This window comes from Orbicella franksi, chromosome 3 (assembly GCF_964199315.1).
Source record: "Orbicella franksi chromosome 3, jaOrbFran1.1, whole genome shotgun sequence".
Lineage (NCBI taxonomy): Eukaryota > Metazoa > Cnidaria > Anthozoa > Scleractinia > Merulinidae > Orbicella > Orbicella franksi.
The window spans coordinates 7,940,275-7,963,825 of record NC_138147.1 but is presented as its reverse complement, the minus strand read 5'-3'; the positions used below and the strand labels follow the sequence as shown (position 1 = coordinate 7,963,825).

The window sequence follows — 23,551 nt, the reverse complement described above, 5'->3', positions numbered from 1 at the left end:
TGCACGGGTTGGCTCCAGAATATCTCAGTTCTAAATTCGAAAGGCGAGAAACCGCATATAACCTAAGGAACTCTGAGAATAAACTAAATGTTCCACTGCCGCGCACAAACTATTACAAAACAAGAGGCCTCAAGTAGCCTATACTCGTGCGCAGGAAGTTACGTCCTTGTATGAAATACAGTACCGTACATAGTCAGACATGCAATGTGAAAACCTTTGCCATCCGACAACTTGAAATAATACAGGAGAAAAGCTAATTCGAAAAAAGTGCATGATAGATCTAAGATACAGATCATGAAGATGCAGGAGAGAAGATAAGTGATGTAATGCAATATGTCGTCTTTATTACAAGGATATCATCAGGCTCCTGTCATTTGCAAATTTCCTAGGATTCCTTTGCAGGCATAAGCTGACATATGCATTCCCCTTAAGATTAGCTAAGGATTGGAAATCGATAAAAATCGATCTGCACAAAATGTTCCGCATCGATTAAACTGATTAGGCCCCGTCACCAAATCAAAATTGTAGCATCCGGGTTCTTTTATTTACATATCTCCCAGAGGCCTTTGCGTCAGGCTTGTGTATGTTTCTTTCGAGAGGTTGGACAAGGAGTGAGTTTGCAGGCTGAAAAATAATGGGGAGTTCAGGAATATAAGGCATTCATGAAAAGATTAAGTAAAGCAGTTCGCACTGGGCATGTGGTCAAAATGGGAAGCACCAGCGGCAAGGAAGATCCAGTCATTACAGACCGGTTGAAGGCCGAAGACTTCGTCTTTACAAAGGTTTGTAAGATTGACATGATAGTTGCAGTAAATGAGCAAATGAGCACTGAATGTTAAGTTTGACCAATTCAAGTCGTTGTTGACCGTTTTTGGCTGATTCTTTACAGACTTCTCGCTATGGCTTTCCATACCAACCCACTTGTGTGGCGTACGATCCTGTGCAGAGCTTACTTGCGATTGGATCCTACGATGGCTCTCTACGGATGTATCATTTGAATTTGTTTTTGCACAACATTTACACCGATTACATGTAATATGCCGTAATAGGTCAGTTTTCGCGAACTTGTCAGGATTAGGCGTTTTTTTTCACGAGCGTTTATAACAAGTGAAGGCAACTTGCTTTATTTAAAATACACGCACAAGTACACTACAAATGTAGAAAAATTCCCGAAGTGTACACAGTCGTAAACAAACAAGCCTATTTCTTGATTTGGTTAAGCTTATTTATTCGAATTTATTCATTATATTGACTCGTCGCACAATTATTCAACAGATATAAATTTTCTCACCTACTGTTTGTCTGCTGCTAGTCACGAATTATTTAATCTTTATTTATTTACTTATTTGAAGATTGTTCTTTATATTGGAGGTCTTCTAGAAGCAAATATTAATTTCAGTGTTGGATGCACTTAGTACATCGATCTTTAGCTTATCTGTTTATGGCGGACTCAAGGCATTTTATTAAAATGAAACGTGCTCTGTGATGAAAAAACCACCAAGAGAGATTCTCACTCACTCTTAGCACAACTTCAAGAAATTTCTCTGGTTATTTTTAACATTGCTGGTTGCTTCCTAATGTGTTTTCCAATAGACAGACGTAGTTTCCTTGACAGGCATGTTGTAAAGCTTGGGACAGGCAGGTATAGAATGTCATGTTCAACACGAGAGTGGCGCTGCAGTTAGAGAACTTATCTTTCTCGTAAATGAGGTAAGCTTGCTGTGGACATATAAATTCAACTAACTCTGTAATTAATAATCTTTGACATGCTGTATTTGTCCACGTATAATGAAAATACCTTTATAATGATCAATGTGTTTTTGTTTCTAATGATTATCAATATGATTGTCACTCAGGTTACTGTGCTCTTAATAGTCCTTGTAAAAAATATTATTGAAAGATTAGATTAGTTCCATACATTCTATTTTGCTTCATTCAGTCTTGTCAAATTTGGATGTTCTTGTTGTATATTGATATATTTTTTTGTTTTTACATCCGTTCTCGAAGATTTAAGTATATCTCATAAGATCAAATTGGTTGATGCTTACAACCTCATCAAAAACTAAATGTCACCATTGTGATTAGATTTGAAAGAGTAATATGAACACTTACCAAGTAAGGAAGAAAGTCAATCAGTGGCTCAAACTAGTCTTGTCCAGATGTCTGGAACAAGTAGATTTCGCTGTCCTGCTAGGAACTTTGTATATCCACTTGTCTAGTGAGTAAGAGCCCAGCCAAGACATTATGATTCCAAACATGTATTAAAAAACAATAAAATAATCTTAGACATGCATGTAAACTACAGAATATTTGGAATATCTTCTGATGGGATTCTGCTTCTCAAAAATGAAAGGTACATATATCAAAACTCTCTTTAATCTAAAAAAAATCACCAACATTGAAGTGAACGTCATGTCTCATGACACCTAACAGATAATCTACAGGACAATCAGTAAGGGCCTTTATTACATGGCTCGGTCTGTGAGCGGGCAAGATGAACCAAATTCTGCGCTGTGATTGGCTACCCGAACGGGCAAGAGGGCACTATCTTGCCCGCTCAGTATTAGCTGTTGTGTCCTGCAAGAAAACAGTGTTCTTTTTCCAAAATGTTATCATCAAGATGGCTGAACATTCGTCTTGTTCTTTTTTTTTTTTGCGAGTTTACGGACTTCAACTCTATCTCTCTCCATAAACATGCAAAAAGAACTTGGCCAATATCCAGCTATCTTGACCTCATGCTTTATCAAGAACCCATATGTATTGGCACTAAGGAAATGTTGGGAAAAGGCCATTGCTGGTTGTATATTGGAATTTTGTTGTGAATGGTTTGCAGGGGTGTCATTGAGGGCTAGTAGCCAATGAAAACCACTGGTTCATCAGCCCCCTTCATCCAGTAAATTTTAAATTACATTGTGCAGTTATTGACAATGAAAAGTCTTATTACAATACCATCTAAGAAACTTATAAAGCTTCCATTTCCTAGTTTTAAGTCACAGTCGTATTTTAATAGGTTAAGAAGTGCAATTTTTATGAAAACGAATTACTGTGCAAATGGTTTCTAACCATCTGAAAGTTATGGCTACCCAAAAGTAGCATCCCCTTTTGCCTGCAAAATAGCCCCTGTTTCTTTCGGAATTCTACGGTATGACAGCGCTTGTGACTCAGATTTTCGATTTTACCTAGGTTAGACAATTCCAACTGCGACTCCATGATTAACTCCTTCGTTAGTGATAACCAACCATTAGTGACAGCCCTGGTTTAGGGGACCTATTACAATAATATTTATACAGGTTGCAAGAGGGCAGCTTATTAAGAATAAAAATTGTCAAATTTTGAACCTTGTAACAGTGCTTGCTATGTTTTCCCAGGGAGCTTTGATAAGTCTCTGTGAAGATGACTATATACATCTGTGGAATTTACGCCAGGCAGAACCTGCTCTTGTGCAGTCATTAAGATTTAATAGGGAAAAGTAAGTATTTGTTTTCTCTGTGTGCTGCTGAGTTTTCAATGGTCAACAAGGTCAGCTAGGCTTGGTATTATATTTATTTATCTAGAATAATTCGCACAGGTTTCCCATCCCTGCGAATGTGGTTAAAACGGAGGAGTAACTAGGATTACCAAAGGATCTTGTATGAAAGCGTTCTATAGTTGAAATGAAAAAAAGAGCCACAAGCTTTCAGCTTCCAGGCTTAAGTCTTTAGACCAAGCCAAAAGCATAGGACTTTTTAAAAATTCAAGTCACCATTCTGGCCAGATTTTGAGCCCTGAGCTCAAATGCTTTTACACAAGGTATCTGTGAATGTACATCCAAAGCGAATAAACTACAAACTAATCAAGGAAATGGAAAGGTGCCATTAAACGTAGCAAGAACTTGCAAAATCTGAATTTGATTGCTAATAATGTTATTTCTGTGACAGATTAACCTGTATGCACCTACCATTCTCCTCAAAGTGGTTATACGTTGGCACAGAAAAAGGGAATATTCATGTTGTAAATATCGAGAGTTTTCAGTTATCAGGATACACAATAAATTGGAATAAAGTAATAGAAATGTGAGTACAGTGATACATTGAATTTTGTATGGGTTGCATGTTGTTCATTTTTTTATTTCTGTGCTGGGTTCAAAGTAGAGATTAGGGGTCAAATATCAGGCTAGATACATTGTAGGTCAGCATCTGTTGGAGGTATGGGACCTCATTCTCATCCCCAGAGGCCGTGCTCCTTTTGGTCAGCACAAAGAATCGCGACCTCTGGCCGGGTCTGATTTTCTGAGCATGTGCAGAGAATTCGTTTCGTACTCTCAGCCAATCAGATTGGTCAGACTTGACTCTGAGCATGCGCAGAGTGACGGGAAGTCTGTGAATCACGGACTTCCGGTGTTGGACCTTCCCAGAGGTTGCGATTCTTGTTGCTGACCAAAAGGAGTGCGGCCTCTGGGGATGAGAATGTGTTGAGCTATGTAGTAGTTAGTGAAGCGATTTCTGTATTTGGTGCTCCTGTTGGGGTTGTTCTGTTGTGTTTTTGGACAAGGTCCAAAAGTGCCTTTCTCCTTCCAGGAACTTGTATAAATGAGTTAGAGCAACCTAAAACAATGTCGAGGAGGAGGGAGAGTGCCTAACTCATGATGGAATTAACATAGACTATTGTCCCATGCAAGTGGAGCGGGGAGGGGGTGGTCGGTATATTTAGATTTATATCATGTCATTGGAAATAAAGCCAATCAGCATACAGGAAATCTCATTTATACTCTAGGCTATGTTATCTATGTATGTCACATTTGTATTTGTATTTGTATTTTCTATATTTCTATATTTCGTGGAAGTGGTTCATTTGATTTGTGAAGAAACACATTCAAGAAATTGTGACTTCGTTCAAGAGGTCCATTGTTCATGCCAGTAACTGCATTTGTTTACTATAAGCTCCAGAGGTGAAACATGAACATATATTGAATACAAATGCCTGTTTTCTCTGTAGAAAATGTAAAACTCACCCAGGTCCAGTTGTACATATAAGTGGTAACCCTGTGGACCCTAATAAGGTAGGAACCTGTGATGAATATAAGGTAGTTTAACAAGTGATTATAACCAGACCAGACCTCCATACTCCAGGTTGTTTCATCCTACAGAAACTGGACTGGCTGTATTAGCTGCCAATTACTGGTTGTCATATTCTCAAGAAAATTCTATCCTTCCAACGGAACCTAATGCCACCTTTTAGAAAAGGCACAGCTCTGTGGAAGAGCACTGCCAGGGCTCTGGATATTGTGGATTTTGCTATCATTCTGTTTTTATGTTATTTTTATGATAAAGTGCAACTGATGAGAGCAAATTAAATCTAGCTGTTGAGTAAATATCCAATAACAATGATGTGACATTTATTCAAGGTTATGTGCTTGCACTGATGATCTATGTGGTGACTTTGATCCTTGAAATGGTGCACGTCAATTTCAAGCATGTTGATTATGTTCTCATTTGGTAGTTGCTTTTAGGTTTTGAAACTGGAACAGTTGTTGTTTGGTCCCTCAGAGGGAAAACAGCAGAACACAGATGTATTTGTCCTCAGGTATGAACAAAATAGATTCCATTGTTATCAATGATTGTCCAAGCATAACAGACTGGGACTGGTTCAGGAGACTCCACTGTTAAATTTACCACAATTAAGCGGACCCTTCATTTAGCAGATCAGGGGTGATACTTTCAAAAAAATTTGGTGGGGGTGTGCAGCCAGTTTCTTGAAACCCTTCCCTATTTCAAACCAAGACTGACAATTTTCCTTACCCTATTTTAGATCTGGCCCAATATTCGATACCCTATTTCAGACCTCACCCCTCTTAAAACATACCCAATTCAAGACCAGAGTGCACAAACCATACCCTATTTCAGACCAAAATGTCCAAAATGTATACCTGGTCCCTATTTCAGAGCAAACTTGGCTCAAAAGCCATACCCTTTGGCACCTAACATACCATAGCCCATATAAGGGAGTGTACTCCCCCTTTCCAGAGCAGATACCCTTGATCAAGTGGCCAGTTAGTTTGGTTCAGAAATTAGCATTTGTGAGTTTCGAGTCATTTCAAAAAAGATTCATCAGTGATCTTTCTTTGTTCTGTATTCACTGCAATAGTCTGTGATCTCTGCATATTGGTTGAATGATGGAAAACAGTTCATATGCTCTCACACCAATGGTACTTTGACAGTATGGAATCTTAAAAACAGTGACAAACCAGTGGACACATTAGTTCCCCACAGTGAGTTTTTCTTTGTGCTAGTGTAAATAATGTAGTAACAGGGCTGTTATTAAGTTTTAATTCACTCTTCACACCCATAACAAACTTGCTACAGTGCAGCTCAGATATATGCGAAATACGCATACGTGTATTATACGAGTGTATTTTACATATACGCGTATGTTAATACGTGCACATATACGCGTATATACGTGTATATACGCGCACATATGCGTGTATATACGTGCGTATATGTCTCTTTGTTATGCATTCCTATAAGTTTCTTAATGTGAGGCATTGTTGATCAAGCAAAGGACATTATATTTCTAGGAATGAAAAAGGCTTCAAAGCGAAATTTGCATGTTGTTAAAATGTCCTGCTGATCAATGAAAGCTATCATATTTCGTGTTTTCGATCACTTCGCAAATTCACCGACAAACTACCGTTTACTAACACTCGCTTGATCTTATTTAAAGCTACCAAAAATGGGAAGAAAATTGAAACAGTTGCTTGAACTCCCTATTTTAACACATGAACTTAATGTTTTTACGGCAAAGATCTGTGTTTCGGCACGTGTTGGCAAGTTGTTTGCAAAATGTTTGTCTGAATTAAGCGTTCTGAAGATCCTAGTTGAAAAAATGATATCTCCGGTTATATTTGACACAGATCATTCATTCAAATGGTAAAATAATCTTTTCTTGATGAAAAGAATTGCTTATCAAAGTTTCTATGTTGCGCTGCTCACATTTAGTTATTTTTTCTTCAAGGAAAAGTTCTGTGTTTCGGCACGCGTGAGCAAGTCGTTCGGGAAGTGTTTCTTGTCTGAACTGTTCTGAAGATCTTTGTTGAAAAAATGATATTTCCGGTTTTATTTGACACAAATCGTTCATTCAAACAGTAAAATGCTCTTTCTTTAGCCAAATAATTGTTTATCAAAGTTTCCATGGCACACTGCTCACGTTTAGTTATTTTTTTCCCCAAGGAAAAGTTCTGTGTTTAGGCACACGTCGGCAAGTCGCTTGTGAGATGTTTACTGTGTGAAGTGTTCCGAAGACCTTGTTGAAAAAATGACATCTCCAGTTATATTTGACACAAACCATTCATTCAAACGATAAAATGCTCTTTCTTTAGCCAAATAATTGTGTATAAAAGTTTCACTGGCATGTCGCTCATGTTTAGTTATTTTTTCTTGGAGGAAAAGTTCTGTGTTTCAGCATGCGTCGGCAAGTCGCTTGCAAGAATGTTTATTGTTTGAAGCGTTCCAAAAACCTTGTCGAGAAAATGATATCTCCGGTTATATCTGACACAAACTGTTCATTCAAATGGTAAAATACTCTTTCCCCTACGAAAGAATTGTTTATTGAAGTTTCTATGGTGCGGCGCTCACATTTTGTTATTTTTAATTTTCTTCAAGGAAAAGTTGTGTGTTTCAGTACACGTTTCCAAGTCATTCGTTTGCTTGGACCGTGTTTACTTTGTTTTGAAAAAAAGTTATCTTTCAGTTGTGTTTGCTCCATGAAGATGGGATTGTTGAAGCATGTATCCCCGGTTCTATTTGACAAAAAAAACAAAACAAAAAAAAAACGGTACATTTTTTATTTAATGGCAAAATACTCTCTCTTTTAATTATATTCAGTCAGTTAATTTTCTGTCAAGTGCCCAATTGCAAAATGTTAGTTTCAGCTAACATTTTTCTAATAAGTCTAGTCTGAAGGCATACGCGCGTATACTGTATACGCATATTCAAAATAAAGAAAACTCTTTCTCACTCTGTGGCAAGCTGTCAAGCCATTGAAAACAACAATGACCTGATAAGAAAAGAAAAAACAATACGTTAGCTCATACACACTAATCAGGCATAGGTGTTTATACTGTATATGCGTATGTGCGTATATACATATGCCTATACGTGTATTGGGCTGACACGAATTACGTGTATATTTTGGTTCGGATTTATCTGAGCTGCACTGTAGGTCCTTAAAGGTGAATTGCTTGAACTACAAGCAAGTTCGTGAACCCCATTCTTGTCCCCAGAGGCCACACTCCTTTTGGTCAGCAGCAAGAATTGTGACCTCTGGTCATATATTCTCCAATCAGATTTCTCAGATTTGATGGGAAGCCCATGAATCGCAGACTTCCGGTGTTGGACCTGCCAGAGGTAGCGATTCTTGGTGCTGACCAAAAGAAGCATGGCCTCTGGGGAGGAGAATGAGTTCACCCACAACAACAAGGACCCATCAAGCATGCTCAGTCATCATAGACTGGGTTAACACCTTAAAGGTCAACAATCTCTGTCAATTTTCAGCTTGCCCACCTGGCAAAAGCAGCTGGATAGCTTACAGCTAGCATAACTTGTGCTGTTTTGACAGTAAATAATGATCGATTAAACCATTAAAATGTTCTTCAGGTAAATCTGACAAAGGAAGACCTTGTCAACCCATTTTCAAGGTGCAGTGGCTAGCAGTTAGCTCGGGGTATGTGCTTTATTTCAACTGAAGTCAGGTCACTTGATGAATTTCAATTAATCTTGAAGTTTCTATTAAGAGATGGTTTTATTATCACATTAAACTGCCACCAAGGAATGGTACATGTATAAGGTTTCTCAATGTTTGTTTCTAAAATCGGAGTTAAAGTTAAAGGTGATGGATATTTCACTCATTATGAAGCAATGATTGCCCGAGTCCAAGCACTTGAACACTTTCAGAATTTTTTTCTTGCTTAAACTGTCGTGCAGGACGTAGTTTTGTGTAGAGTTGGTGATCATATTGTTTATTTTTTATTCTGTTTTTCTTTCTGGTGATGGTGTCTAGAATAATTATAGGTTCTACTGGTTCAACTGTATTTATAATAATCAATTTACTCAATTTTAGGGACCCAATCATTTTGTTTTCGGGCGGAACATGTAGCAGCAAGAAGAAAGGTCTGACAGTGATGCAGGGAAGTCGCTCTGTAAGAGTCCTGTGCACAGACACTGTCGTTGACTTTGTTTGTATCACTTCTACACCATGGGGAGAAGGTGAGTGAGTGAACTTCTTACTTCTTACTCTAAATGTTATTGAACAAGTTTGAGGTCTGTACTGGGAGATATTGGGCAAGTACTCTTTTTGGCAGTTTAAGGACCTTGCCTGCTTCTCCGCACTTTGACTTGCATAAGGAAAACAAATCAAAACCAATTCTTTATTCTTTAATCAATTCTCAGTAAATGTGCATGCCAAAGTTGAGAATTTATTTAAATTTGCTCCGTTCTTCTCTTCTTTTAATTTGTGAAAGTTTAGCAAAAATTTACCTCTAAACTTGATTAGGCATAGTTTGCCATATAGTAAATCACATTATTATCTAAACACCAATGAAGTGCTGTACTGAGGTGAGCTTTCATGCATGATATCTTCACATGAGTGAAAACAACATGTTATCTTCATGGGAGAAGAGATCAACATTTCTATGGTAGTGTGTATTATTAGTATTAGTGTGTATTATTCTTTTATTTATCCTTACGTTACCTATGCTTGTACACTTTGGGGAAATAATTATAACACTCCATTGTCTCAAATCGTAAAATTACAAAACAAAGCAGTTTGTGTCGTAAATGATGTTCCTTTAATGGAATCAATAACTCCACACTACTCATCCTTGGGCTTTCTGAAATTTCCTGATATTGTTAAACTGAACACTTGTAAGCTTTTTTATGATTATTTCCACCATGATAAGTTTCCTAATTTACCTGTTTCATTAGTGCCTGAACTACATAATTACAGTACCCGTAGTGCATCATCAAACCAAATTGCAATACCTTCATTTCAAACTAATCTGAGGAGATTTTGCCCCAGCATTATTGGAAGTTTCTTTTGGAATAATATTCTGCAATCCATTAGAGACAAACCATCTAAAAAAATGTTTAGAAAAGCACTTTTACGCTGGTACCTTGCTCAATACTAATGAAAACATTATCTCTTTATAACTTTCTGAGCTATTTTGTCATTTTTCCTCCTCTTTTTTCTTTTTCTTTTTATTAATAATCTCAAGTTATACATAACTTTAAGAGGCATAAAATTTGTTTATCTAGATGTGCCCCTCTCCTCTCCTTCCAATACACAATGTAATTCAATTTAAGTGATGTAATTTCTGTTTTATGCATTTTTTTCTTCCTTACAAAGCTCTATCGCTTACTATTTACTTTCTTTACGTTATATTTACATATCTATGTATTAGCTAGGAATTGGAGGAATAAATAAATAAGTAAATAAATAAATAAACAAATAAATAAATAAATAAATAAACATTAACAAATCGTGCCTTTTGCAGCGAAAGTGAAAGTGTCTGGTGTCTCATTGGTGTTTTAGTAATAATAAAATGATAGAACATTACATGGCCGAGTGGAGATGTGAAATTTCTCTTGAAGGGTTGAAAAATATTTCATGAGTGAGCACAGGGAGGGAATGAGATAGTTTTCAACACTGTAAAATTATTTAAAATTTTGTTGAAATACATACATGTGCATTTTTGATTTCATGCATATTGTTTGGATTATAATTCGAGCCAGTCAGCTGTTGTTTATAAAATCAATGTTATATGCCCAGAAGTCTAAAATACTTAAATACCGGTATATTTAATATTTCAAAGGGCTGGGCAGTTTTCAGTATTCCAAGACAGTGTAAAATTCTATAAAAAGTTCTGTTACTCTTTGCTTTCTTTCCTCACAGATGTTCAAGATCCCAGGGCCGTTGTTGTGTTGACACCAGTGAAACTCCTGGTATTTGACTTACTTTCATCATCTGCAAAGTATGTTGTTTATTTATTACTTGTTGGAATTTCTTGCAATCCGACTAGTACTGCTCTTTAATAATTTATTGTTTACTTTAAGAACAGTACAAGTAGGTTTGGTGGAGGCGGGGTGGCCTCAATGTTAGTGCGCTTACTCCAGATCAAGTGGTTTGGTTTCAAACGTTGGCTGGGGACACTGTGTTGTGTTCTTGGGAAAGACACTTAACTCTCACAGTCCCTCTCTCCACCTGGGTGTATAAATGGGGGGGAGTAGAAATGCTCTTAGACACTTTGTGCTACTGAAACCTGAGATAAGCACCAGCTTGATGGGCCCCTTGGCTCATATGTAGAAAAGTAGGATTGCAATTTAACTCTATTTCCATTGCCAAGCACCTGAAACTCACCTGCCAAGCAGACAAGTTCTAAGTCATAAACCGCCTTTCTTTAAATTAATGAAGGAAGTATTGACCAATTCTGTGGATGGAACTTTTGTGTGTGACCATTCAGTTGAAACTAATCAAGCAGCATTCAAAGTTTTCTAAATTACAAATTTGTGGACGTAATACAGGCGAACCTCCACCAACAACTACCTCTTTACAGCGGCCACCTGTTTTGGTCCCTGTGGAAAGTACATATTACATTCACTTTAATTTTAACCCTCTACAATGGCAATGGCCACTAAAACTCATCCCAAATTAATGAAAGTAAATTTACATGTGACCTATGCGCATTTAAAGGTGAAATTGTTGAAGAGCCATGCTGGCCAGTTTCATCGTTCTCAAACGTGTTTAATTTTCAGTGTCTATTTCCTTCACAGGCCCTCAGCATTTGAAATTCCCTACACATTCAACATACATGAGTCTCCAGTGACATGCACACAGTTTTGTAGTGACTGTCCTCGTGATTTTATAACCTCCCTTGGTACTACAGCAAGTAGTCGCACACGGAAAAGGCAGTTACAGAGAGGAGACAGTACTCAGGTTCGTTTTAAGTTTGGTATTTCTAGTTTTTAGCCTTCTAACATTCATTTGGGTTTAGAAAATACAGTCAAGACTCACTTGTGTAAGCAGACATGCTTAATAGGAACAGAAAAAGTGTTTATCACACAGGAGAGGTGACTGCTCACTATTGGACTATTGTCCTAAAAAGAAAGGCATCTGCCTGTAGGAGGAAATATAAGCAGAGGCTTTAAGTAGAAGCCTGGCCAAATGCACACAACATTTCCATGAAACATACAGTTGAACCTCCACTAACAGCCACCTCTCTACAACGGCCACTTCTTTTGCCCTGGTGGACAGTCCATGCATTCTTTTTTATTTATAATAATTATTAGCCTTTCTTCAATGGTCACCTCTCCACAACAGCAGCAGCCACTCAAGCACATCTCAAGTGCCAACTGTGGTGGGCTGTTGGGGATGTTGATTTAAAAAAAATCGATGATTTCATTGGAAGGTGACTGGTGGTAGCTGGAGCTCTGACACTGTCTCAAGAGTAATGAATTGAAGTTCAATAACTAAGTTTAGTTCTAAATGGACATCTCTTGACTCCTTTTAAGGCATGGCCGATAGCTGGTGGAATCTTAGCAGAATCACCAGAGAGTGTAACCAGTACCTCGGAACTCATTATCACTGGGTAAGAATGCCAGACCAAAACATAGTAATTCAGCTTTTTAATCTTAAGCTCTGTTATGTTTAAAATGCATCTTGTCTTCTAGTAAAAAGTTTAAGCCTTTCAGTCAACACATTCCTGTGAATTTTATTCCAACTGATTATATATTTTTGATTTTGTGTTGCAGTCACTCAGATGGATCTGTGAAGTTCTGGGAGGCCTCTTCAGGTAAGCCTTTCATTATCATTACTGGAATCGGAGAGTAATAGACAGGTATAGATAGATAGTAAGCATACAGTTTAAGTCAGTGCTCATCCTAAAATATATTGTATTGCACCCATTCACCTTCCAGTCAAATAACCAGTTATTGTGGGCTGTCCATTAATGGAGTGTACTGAGTTATACTGTGGAGGTGTAGTGGCCTCATGGTTAGTGTGTTTGCCTCTGGATCAAGTGGTCTGGTTTCGAGCCATTCTCACAGTATCTCTCTCCACCCAGGTGTTTAATGGATAGTGGCTAATATAATGCTGGGGGTAACCCTGTGATGGACTAGCATCCAAATATCCAGGGGGAGTAGAAATACTCCTAGTCGGTTCATCCTACAGAAACAAGAGATAAGTGCCAGCCTGATGGGTCACTTGGCTCATATGTAGGCTTAACTGTATTGAATTATACTGGCCACCTGTAGATGATTGCCATGGGTCCATTTTTTGAACAGCATTCAAATACAAAATAAATATATCTTATTAGATGTTTTAGTGTGTAGTATTGCTGTATATTTTTACAAGTTGTGCTGTATTTTGACGAGCTCATAGGGCGAGTCAAAATACAAATAATAAGTAAAAATATAAAGCAATACTACACACCAAAACATCTAATAAGAGATTTATTATCCAACTGCTGTAGCCAAACATAGGCACACAAGACGCGCAAGAGTTATTTTTTTTGTGAAGTCTCGGAGATAGGAGCATTCATGGAACTGTTTACAATAAAGATTTGGTTAATTTGACAAGTTTTTTTGGTTGTGATGTACCGCAAGAAAGAAACTGGGAATTTATGATGTACATACGATGTTACATCGGTAATGGTAAGATAGCTAAATAGTAAGCCATAAAATGTTTGACTGAACAAACTACAGTAATCTGACATGTCTCCAGATTAATGTAGATACTATCTTATTATTTTCTTTGATTCGTTCTTTGATAAAACCCACACTGTAATTGGTGTGATGCATGTATATGCATAACTCCCTCACTCACTGATCACATAGCCCTTCCAACCCCCAACAGGAATTTTTGCTCAAAAGTACTCAAGTTAAGAGACCTTTTCGCAATTTATACGCGTCATAAGTTTACCCTTACTGAAAATAGAAAGAAAGAGATAAAAAACCTCTCTGACACATTGAAAGTCTGATTTAATTAAATTGCACTTTAACTTGGTGCCACACAGTCTTCAAAGAACATTTGAGCAGTTTTGATACTTTTTACCTTTAAAAATATCGGACTGAAAAGAATGTCATGAAATGCCCATCAAATAGAAATAAACTGCTACTGCAGAGACGTAAAAACCGTCCAGAAATGAAAGCTTTTTTTGTTTAATATCCTGTGAACAATAGCCGATAACTTGTCAGCTCTAATTGAATTTACTCCTGTATAAAAGACAAAAGTGTTAAGTTACCATTTGTAACCAAAGATAGCAAACATCTCGTGGGAAAGAGTGGTGACGATTCGTCAGCTCTAATTGAGTTTACCCCCGTGTGAAAAACAAGAGTGTCAAATTACACTTTGTGACTAAAAAAAAAAATATCTCGTTATATTTGCATGCAACAAGAACAAAACAATCATCAGCTGCACTTACTATTGGAAACATTAGAACTGTTTCTAATCTAAATAGTCTCGTTTCCTCTAAAGCATGTCCTAAGAACTATAAGCGACGATTTGTGACCTCTAATTGAATTTAATCCTTGTGAAAAACAAAAGTATCAACTTACCTTTGTAACTAAAAATAAAAATATCTCGTTGCATTTGCATACTACTAACTCACAAACTGTTTCAAACCTCAAGGCTCATCTCGTTCGTAACTAAAATCCTCAGCCTAACCCACAGAAAATGTCAAAGTAAGCCCAATATATGAATACTTCCTCCTCTTTTATAGAAGAATAAATATGGCCGTTCTAAACCGTGTTGGAATCAAATCTTCTCACATACCATTTACCTTTACAACAAGAAATTTGATTGGCTGTTTATAGTAGATCCAATCTGATTGGTGTGACATACATACATCTCTCACTCACTCACTCACACTCACACTCACTCACTCACTCACTCACTCACTCACTCACACTCACTCTCACTCTCACTCACTCACTCACTCACTCACTCACTCACTCACTCACTCACTCACTCACTCACTCACTCACTCACTCACTCACTCACTCACTCACTCACTCACTCACTCACTCACTCACTCACTCACTCACTCACTCACTCACTCACTCACTCACTCACTCACTCACTCACTCACTCACTCACTCACTCACTCACTCACTCACTCACTCACTCACTCACTCACTCACTCACTCACTCACTCACTCACTCACTCACTCACTCACTCACTCACTCACTCACTCACTCACTCATCCATTGACCCATTCATAAATTGACCCGTTCATAACATACCCGATGCGCCAACTAAGAGGTATTTTTTTTACAAAAAAATAACTCAATAAATTTATCAAAAAAAGAGGGAGAGTGTGACAGTTTTGCGTGTGCGCTCCAGCCTGTACAGCAAACAGGTTTTCTACTGTACAAATAACTGTACAATATTACTGTTTATTTGTACTGTTATTTGGACGGTATTCGCTACAGTTGGATAATAAAGATATATATATCTAAAATAGAGGCAAAAAATCACTCACATTTTGAGGGTCATGTGGCTCTGCAAAACGTAGAAATTCATGACAAAAGAATAATACACCAGACAAGAAGGATGATTGTAAACATTGAAGGAGATTGCCTCTAGCACTCAAACAATAAGCATTGTAATCTACCTTCCCTGTACTCTTGTCAGCTGTCTTAAGATGTCTCTACAAGCTGTCAACAAGCAAAGTTTTTGAGAAGAACACAGGTCAGCCAGAGAACAGTGAAACAAACGGTAAAGATGCACAGTCTGAAGGTAGTAGCGGCACCAGCAGTGAACACTCTCCACCCTCGATGGTTGACATTGACTGCTATGCTGTCAACATGATAGAACTGTGTGTCCGAAGTAGGACACTTCTTGTGGCAGGCACCAGCCATGTTATAGTTTACCAGTTTAGCACTGTGGAAGAGACTTTAGAATTTGTGGTATGTTTTGTTACTGTATGCTTTATATCATATCATATTTATACCAAGCATAGTGATCTATCAGAGTAGTTTTGACAGTCTTAAGATGGCATTTACCTTAAATCCCTGAAATCTAGATAACTCAAGAAAATTTGCATCCAAAAATCTGCTATTGTAACACTTGTATTTACTACATTGTGCATGTTCCAATTACATGCATGTAACTTTGTGATTCATATTTCTTTGTTTTGTTTTCAGCAACTAGACATCAGTCTTCTGTTCGACCTGGGTCTGGATTTGTCACCAGACTCTGAGGTTTCAAGCCCCACTGAGGATAAAGGAGAGGGACTGGTTCACAGTCCGACCTCAGTCTCCATGACTGTGTCATGTCCCACTCTGACTTGTAAAACTGGTGTGTACAAGAGGTCACCTGGATTTCAGCCCACGGTCTGTTGCATGATTCCAGCAGTAGGATCAGATACAGTGCCACTTAGTAATATGGCTGTCAGCTCAGAATTTGGAGTGTGAGTGAAAATATGTTCTCAGTGAAATGACTAACGTACTTTTATGCATGCATGGAGTGCAAATGACTACAACAGACATAAAGCTGTCTGTAAGCATTGCAGGCCTATAATTGTGGGTAAAATAGAATTCTTGATCAATGACTATAAACTATCAAAATCAAATCTTCGCATTAATAAATTCACTTTGCCTTGAGAATGGTGTCACGATGATGCCAAAACATTAGCTCTTAACCTTAATATTCTCTTGTTTATTTTTAAAAATAGAATTACAAATATAAGAAATGCAAATGTTTAGGGTATTTGCTATGAACACGTTCCTTGTTCTTCAATTGTCAAGAGTGCTCACTTCATTGGTTCATCACAGTTTGAGTTTGCGAATTTGCTCCATATTTGTTCATGAAGATTTGCTTTAACATTTGGACAAATCGGTCACTCTATATTCTCTTGAGTCCTTTCCAGTCAATCAGATCTTTGTAGATTTGCTTGTCGCTGTAGGTTCCACAAACTCCAATCAAATTGTTACCCAATGTCAGCAGCAAACATCACACATAATTACTGGTATCGCCTCTTTTTTTGTACCTTTTGTAGGATTTCTATCAGCAATGGACCCTCTTTAGCACTGGTTGATATAGTTCAAAAGAAACTCATTACAGTGCTGTCAGCCCAAGATATGTCTGGTAAGGGTCACTTCATCAATGATTTATCTTTGACCTCTAAGAAACTGCCAATAATTAGCATTTAAATCTCTTTGATGATAGGGAATAGAAGTAATGTTCAGTTCTGCACTTGTGTAGGGCAAGTGAATTCTTTCCTCCCTTGTAAGTGGACAATTTTTGGGTAAACTTTGAGAAAATTCAAATTACAGAAGCACCAAGAAAGCAAATTATTGTTTCAATTTTAAAATTTTTACTTATTAGGGCCTTAGCAGCTGGGGCCACGTGACAAAAACTTTTGCTAAAAAATTTTATATTATGGGATATAACTGGAACGAGCATAGCAAATAGCAAAATGGCCTAGTCTGAGGCCCCTGGAAGTGAATAGTAAGTTTATATGACAGTTTGAATTTTCGGAAAATTTAGTGGATTTCCATGGAAAATGTTGGAGAGTAAGGCCTTGCTCTCCCACAACTTTTTCCATACAATTCTTCTTTATTTAAAAATTCAGCCTATCATAAAATCTCATTCTTTACTGCCCAGGGCCTCAAATCTGTCTATTTTCATTTCTATATCTCTTGGTAGCTTTGAATGTAGCTTATTATAGTAGCTTATTATATTTGTAATTGATCGTTCGCAGCTGTTTCAGAATCGCCATCATCAGTATCAACTCCTGTCACAGCTGGCATGCCGATATCATTCACTATGAGTGCTGATGGAACAGGGGGGGAATTCCACATTGATATTAGTAGCTCAAAATCTGAGAAAAGAAAGAGCCGCCCCCCCAGGCCACCTCCCCCAGGGAGACGTCTTAGTGCTAGGCCTGCTAGTGAGATACAGATTGAGAGTGAAGCTGTCGATGGCATACGACCTAGAACTACCAGCGTACCCAATATGGACAGTGGCCCCCCTGACAGCATCAGCTGTGTGCGGTTTGCATGCACCTTCACTAAAAAGAATGGTAAGTTGTCTGCCCTGCTGAGGGGGAGGGGGACCTATATCGGACAAGGCAAAATGGAGTGAGACCCATTTTGCGGTCAGTTGCTACAGTGAGACTTTGGAGACACCTGATGGCAACTTATACCATGTACTACAGCTGTCTGGATTAAAGGGGCATTTTTGTGAGTGTGTTTAATCAAGGCACTAAGTTATAATTGTAGAAAACTCTTCCTGGTAGACCCTGTTAAGCTCATGGGTAGACAAAGAATATGGTTGTTTTAGCGCAGCTCTTTACGGAGAATAATGGCTTGTTTGAGAGAAGCTGTTGTGAGGGATTACTAGCCAAAAAATCAAGAAACCTGGCAACTGTTGTTAGTTGTGCAGAGAGCACGGTGAGATAATCAGTCGTCCTGAGTTGAAGTCCTGTTGGAACTTGAAATGATGTGTGATCGCAAAGTGAGATTGGGGCAGGTATAAAAAAAGTGTTGTTGACGTTGCTGAAGGAACTAAACTGTGGAGTTGCTGTTGTATTTTGCAGATAATTTAGTCAGTCCCTGTCTTTGGGTTGGAACAGCCCTGGGAAACGTGTTCGTTGTGGTGCTTAACTTGCCTGCCAGAGACCAGAGAGAGTCACAGCCTGTGCTGACTATAACCACAGGTAACCCAGTCATCTTACTTCCCTAGAGAACCACAAGTTTTGTTTCTTTTTCGAGGGACCCTGTCTGTTCCTTCATGTCTGAGATACGTTTTGAGAAGGGTTACAGGAGTACAGAGGCCAACAAACGGAGATGCCTCTGACATACACGTCCATTAGTTTTTTCCAATTCTTGCAATGTTGTTTGCATGTGAGAATCGTGTTTACAAAGAATGTAAACATTTATCGCGTTCATGTTTTGCTCCCTCTCGTCAGTACTGCCGCTTCTTGTTGCTCGACATTTTGGCATGCCTGTTGTGTTTTCGACCACAGAAATATGCCATTTAACTGCAGCAGTGAAGCTACAAGAGTGGCTAAATCTAAGATAGCTGCAAATGTTTCATTGACTGATAGGTCAGATCTACTTCACATGACCCTTTCTGTTTTTTTCCCTCTTGAACCTGTCTCCCAAGCTCGTTCGCACGGTCTCTGGGTTGTGCAGACCACTTTTCGCGCCATTTTTCTCCGCAACCAGGTCATGAACAGCAGACAAAATCCGTCCCGCTATCGGCGCCAGCTCTGTTACCAGGCTCGTAGATGAAGAGACCTTCAGTGAGGTGTAGTTAATCAAGTTTTGTTTGTGTTTCAGGGACGTTATGTCAACCTAAAGCGGGAATGATTCTGAGGATGGCTATCATGGATTGTCAGGGGCATCTCTTTCCATCTCCGTTTCAGTTTTGGATAGAAAAAGATTCACATCATAATAAGAGTGAGTCAGACATCTTTGCTGCTTCTCGAGTAATTTTAGCCTGTTAGAATATGGATCGGAATCTCTGTGAAAACTTGTTCGTTTACCGGATTTATACGTTAATTGTAATCTTTACGTTCTTCAGGGAACTCCTTACTGACGAGGGAGCTGCTTGAAAAGCACTTCGTTGTTATTTGTACAGAAAGAGAAGCCAAGGTGAGTGTATGTTTCTACCTAAGTAAATCGAACATTCAGAAATCGAACTTTGATTGTCACGCAACTCTCCTCCCCAGTGGGCAGCACCGTTGTGTGACGACCGGAGGTTTCGTGTCACGAGGCGAGACGCGAGAAAGCTGTAAATTACTTTCGAGTGGTACTATAGCAACTGTGTAGCTTTTGTGAGTTTCGTTCATTCAGTTCACGTTCAATTCGCAGGTGTACTCATTGCCCACAACTCACGTGAATCCCAAGAGTTTCTCGGAAGCTAACCTTGTTGATGATTCTGCCGTTGTACTCAAGGCCGATGCTGTTGTGGTTCAAGGTACGTTCCTAGGTTCAAACTGTTGATGAGTTTATTCATTCTCATCGTCAGTCTTCTCCAATGTGGTCTCAAATCGCAGGGGGAATTGAACAGTTATCAGGTCAGAGAATTAAGATTAGGACCCCTATTAAATTTTTGCCAGTGTTACATGTTAAGAAAAGTTCTTGGAAGATCCTTACTAGTAAATAAAACTTCATTGAACTATGCGTTTCTCGTTCCATACTCTTGTACGAAAAACCAAGTCGGTCATTAAAATTCAATCCCCACTATCGACCTCGTGCTGCTTCACAGAATGTTGATTTTTTTTGTAGGGAGCAGCTGCCTGTTGTGTCTGAACAGTCTTGGTAAGCTGCTCGCGCTGAGTCTGCCGAACCTGTCACCGCTGTTAGACGTGGAATGTACGTTCCTCATGAAGGACTACAGGTTAGGACTACGGTTTAGTCTTTGAAAAATTTGGTTGTGCTTATTTTTGAAATCTTCTGATTACCTTTACACAGTGTTGTACCCGTCACAGCTTCCAGTTCTCCTGTTGTTCCCGCTATAATGACCAGCTTGCGTCACAGTTTTGAGTTGTTTCCCGTCTAAAACACGCGTGTAAAGGCTCGTGTGTAAAGAGTACACTCGTGTCAGTCACAGGAAGGCGGTACATTGCTAGTGTGAAAAGTCAGTTAATTTTATTGTCATTGCAGTAGAAAAATGAATATATAGAACTGAAGGTATGCGACAAGTACAGTTACATATGATTGAAGACTTTGCTTCTTGGTTTTAGATTTCTCAGGACACTTGTATTTTCTGAGGATGCCCAAGCAGTAATTTTGTGTTCACCATTTGAAATCCAGAAGCTTTCAATGTTTGCCAGACCGGGGTAAGATGGAATTGTGAGTTTGCAACGTGTTAAGTGACCTTAACTAGACCTTTTTTCCCCTTCATGAGTTAGCCTGCAAGCAGTGTCTATTTTCCTCAAAAATTCCTTTTTTTGCGTTCACTCGAGACGAGACTTCTAGACTGGATAGATTTATTGAAAAGCCACAGAGATTGTTTTAGGACCATTGGTTTCGAGGTAAAAATTGTAGGGAGGGGAGAGGGACAGGAACTTCTCACTTCCTATACTTTATCCTTCACGGTTTGCGACCCTTCCAGTCCTTTGTGGTTCCCTCCTCTTTGCGGTTTATGTCGTTCAAAACATCACGGAATATTGTCAGATGTTTCCTGTGTCTCTCTATCTTCTCTTCTGCTTTGTCCTGTAGACTTACCCTGCTCGTTACTCCCGGATTCCCCATGCTTCCCCTCCCGCCCCCCCCCCCCCCCCCCACCTTATATGTGCTATTTCAGTAAATCATTTTGTAATCATGATTTCAGGATGCTTACAGAAAACCAGGGTTCTCTATTCCGAGCTATGGAGACACCTGAACCCCCCAGCAAAGGTTTCTTTAGCAGCTTGTTCAGCTCAGCTGCCTCGCCGCTTGATAGAGAGCAGCTATGTAAGTACTAAACAAATAAACAAACAAAACGGTATGTATACGGCGCACAGTGAGTGGCCAGTGACGTTAGTTGAAACCTATGCTCGTCACGCAATCATTTCATCCTAGTTTTAGTACTGAACTTGCTTTTGGTAAAATTAGTTATCGCCTTTGTTATAAAGCCATAAACTTCGTGATTGAACGGTTGAAGAAAGTTTCCGCAATGTTTAGAACCTCGGTTCAATAACCGTTCTCCCTCCCAACCCTTCCTCCGTCGAAGGTCTCTTTTACAGTAAGCGCCTGTATTGGAATAAACGTGTACCTCGCTTGTGCTGCAAAAATTTCATAAGTAATCTGGGCGTAAAATCGAACGTTAACGGAGAATATATCAAAAATCAGTTTCTCAGAGTCTTTGTTTTTGACTCATACCAGTTGGCACAGAAAGTGGGAATGCGTCTCGTAGCTTGACAAATCGGTTTAATGGTCCCGGAATGGAGAAGCTCCAAGAGACTTCCAGTGGATTAGCTGGTGTTTTAGCCAGGAACAGACAGGTGAGAGATATTAAGCGGTGTCATAACGCCGCGCCGGCCAGCTGACATCGAATTTCTAAAGAACACAAAAGTACAAGTGTCTAGCGCCGGACCTGTTAAAGGAGCTACGCCACGGTTGTCGCATCTTGAAAAGTTGAGCTTAAATTTTCCAAGGTCGTCTTTTGTAATCCGTGTTAATCCTCTTCATCCTTAACCCTCCTTGTTCCTTTATGATTTCTTATTATCTCTTTGGGGTTTTTTTGTCTTAGTAAACTATTATTTTCAGGTTTTCTTAAGTTTAAAGGTAATTTTGTACGTGGTCAATATAACTCAAAATACCGTGACTGAGCTCCTTCAACCGGCGCCGGTTTGGAAAAACCTGCCCTGCCCCTACACGTCAACAATTTACTTTGCGCGCGCAAGTCGAAAAATTCAGCAAGAAATGTTCTCGAGTTTCCAACAAAGTCAAACTTGACGAAGTTGGACCGCACGGAAGTATTGTCTATGCATGTAATATTCCCCTTACATAGTTATCCGTCTAAGTTGTTTTCCTAAGGGCCGATTTCGGCATTCTACTTTTGTAGAGCGCGTTCCCCTTGTCATGCAGAATTCACCATTGAACACTGCCGATTTGAGGCTACAAGTGTCTTAGGGTTTTAAAATGTGTTAATTCTATATGTCGTCATAGTGTAGCAACTGTTATTGTTTGGGACTAGAGGTATTGTTTCTGTTTGTCTTATTGTTCACTCGAAGTTTCGTGTCGTGCACGGCAATCGCAAACTTGTTGCTGTTTTATCGTAGGCTTTTCGAATGATCGAAGGGTTATCGTTTATAGCTTGTTGTATGTAACAGAGTTCTATGGTCTAAATTTTTGACTGTTTATGAAACCTTATACACTCTAGGCTCTTACAGAGAGAGGCGAGAAGCTGTCGGAGCTTGAAATGAAGACTGGAGAGATGAATATGCGAGCCAAGGCCTTCGCGGACGCCGCCCATCAAATGTCACTCAAATACAAGGATAAGAAGTGGTATCAAGTCTGAGGCTCGTGTCACGTGCTCACGGGGAGTTGGCAAGCTTTGGTTCTACTTCCACGTCTGTGGCTAACATATCAGCCCGGTTCGTCTGTATCGCCCGATGACAATATCTCTGTAGATGTAAGGAGTTCTTTGTGGCGTACAAGAAGAGGGCCGTTAAATAGAAATTATAAATGCAGCAATCGTTTGCCAGCTCATTAGACTGAACTGCAGTAATCTCTTGTTTTACCGAGAGGACTGAAATTTAGCTCATGAAATATTTAAAGAAATTAGTAAACCCTGTATTTTCTGGTGTTAATAGACATTAATGGGAACAGAGTAACATTGCTGTCTAATAACATTTCTGTTGAATACAAGTCATATATTGTAAAAATATGTTCAAATAGAATTCTAGATATAGACAATTCGTGATGTTTATCATGAATCAGTGAGTACAATGTTTCTACCATTAAAATGGACGACGTGTTGTTTTGAAGTTATTTCTCTTGGTTGGTATTCCAGAGCTGTTTGTTAGTTACTAGTCTCCTTGGCAGCCGCGGGCCGAAGTCATGCCCACGGGCAGCGTTGCGT

The 23,551-nt window shown here is 38.9% G+C and overlaps 1 protein-coding gene across 1 annotated transcript; it reads left to right on the top strand.

Annotated features, from left to right (window-relative positions):
* Positions 1 to 532: 532 nt before the first annotated feature.
* LOC145481032 (syntaxin-binding protein 5-like) lies at positions 533 to 23,456 on the top strand. The gene is made up of 27 exons (XM_081459414.1): positions 533 to 782; positions 890 to 987; positions 1,629 to 1,710; positions 3,369 to 3,469; positions 3,918 to 4,052; positions 4,975 to 5,038; positions 5,479 to 5,562; positions 6,124 to 6,247; positions 8,634 to 8,700; positions 9,097 to 9,242; positions 10,927 to 11,005; positions 11,805 to 11,967; positions 12,543 to 12,619; positions 12,783 to 12,823; positions 15,665 to 15,939; positions 16,177 to 16,442; positions 17,031 to 17,119; positions 17,736 to 18,056; positions 18,573 to 18,692; positions 19,318 to 19,437; positions 19,562 to 19,632; positions 19,852 to 19,957; positions 20,269 to 20,380; positions 20,727 to 20,822; positions 21,317 to 21,438; positions 21,850 to 21,968; positions 22,850 to 23,456. The coding sequence occupies exons 1-27, from the start codon at positions 663 to 665 to the stop codon at positions 22,985 to 22,987; spliced, it is 3,336 nt and encodes a 1,111-aa protein (XP_081315540.1). The 5' UTR covers positions 533 to 662; the 3' UTR covers positions 22,988 to 23,456.
* Positions 23,457 to 23,551: the final 95 nt, after the last annotated feature.

What these genes read in the sequence shown, in the direction of transcription:
- LOC145481032 (XM_081459414.1), top strand. Translation starts at nt 663, where the DNA reads ATGAAAAGATTAAGTAAAGCAGTTCGCACTGGGCATGTGGTCAAAATG. An exon ending in GTTCTGGGAGGCCTCTTCAG is followed by an intron (nt 12,824 to 15,664) that starts GTAAGCCTTTCA and finishes TACTCTTGTCAG; the next exon opens with CTGTCTTAAGATGTCTCTAC. An exon ending in GTCAGCCCAAGATATGTCTG is followed by an intron (nt 17,120 to 17,735) that starts GTAAGGGTCACT and finishes GATCGTTCGCAG; the next exon opens with CTGTTTCAGAATCGCCATCA.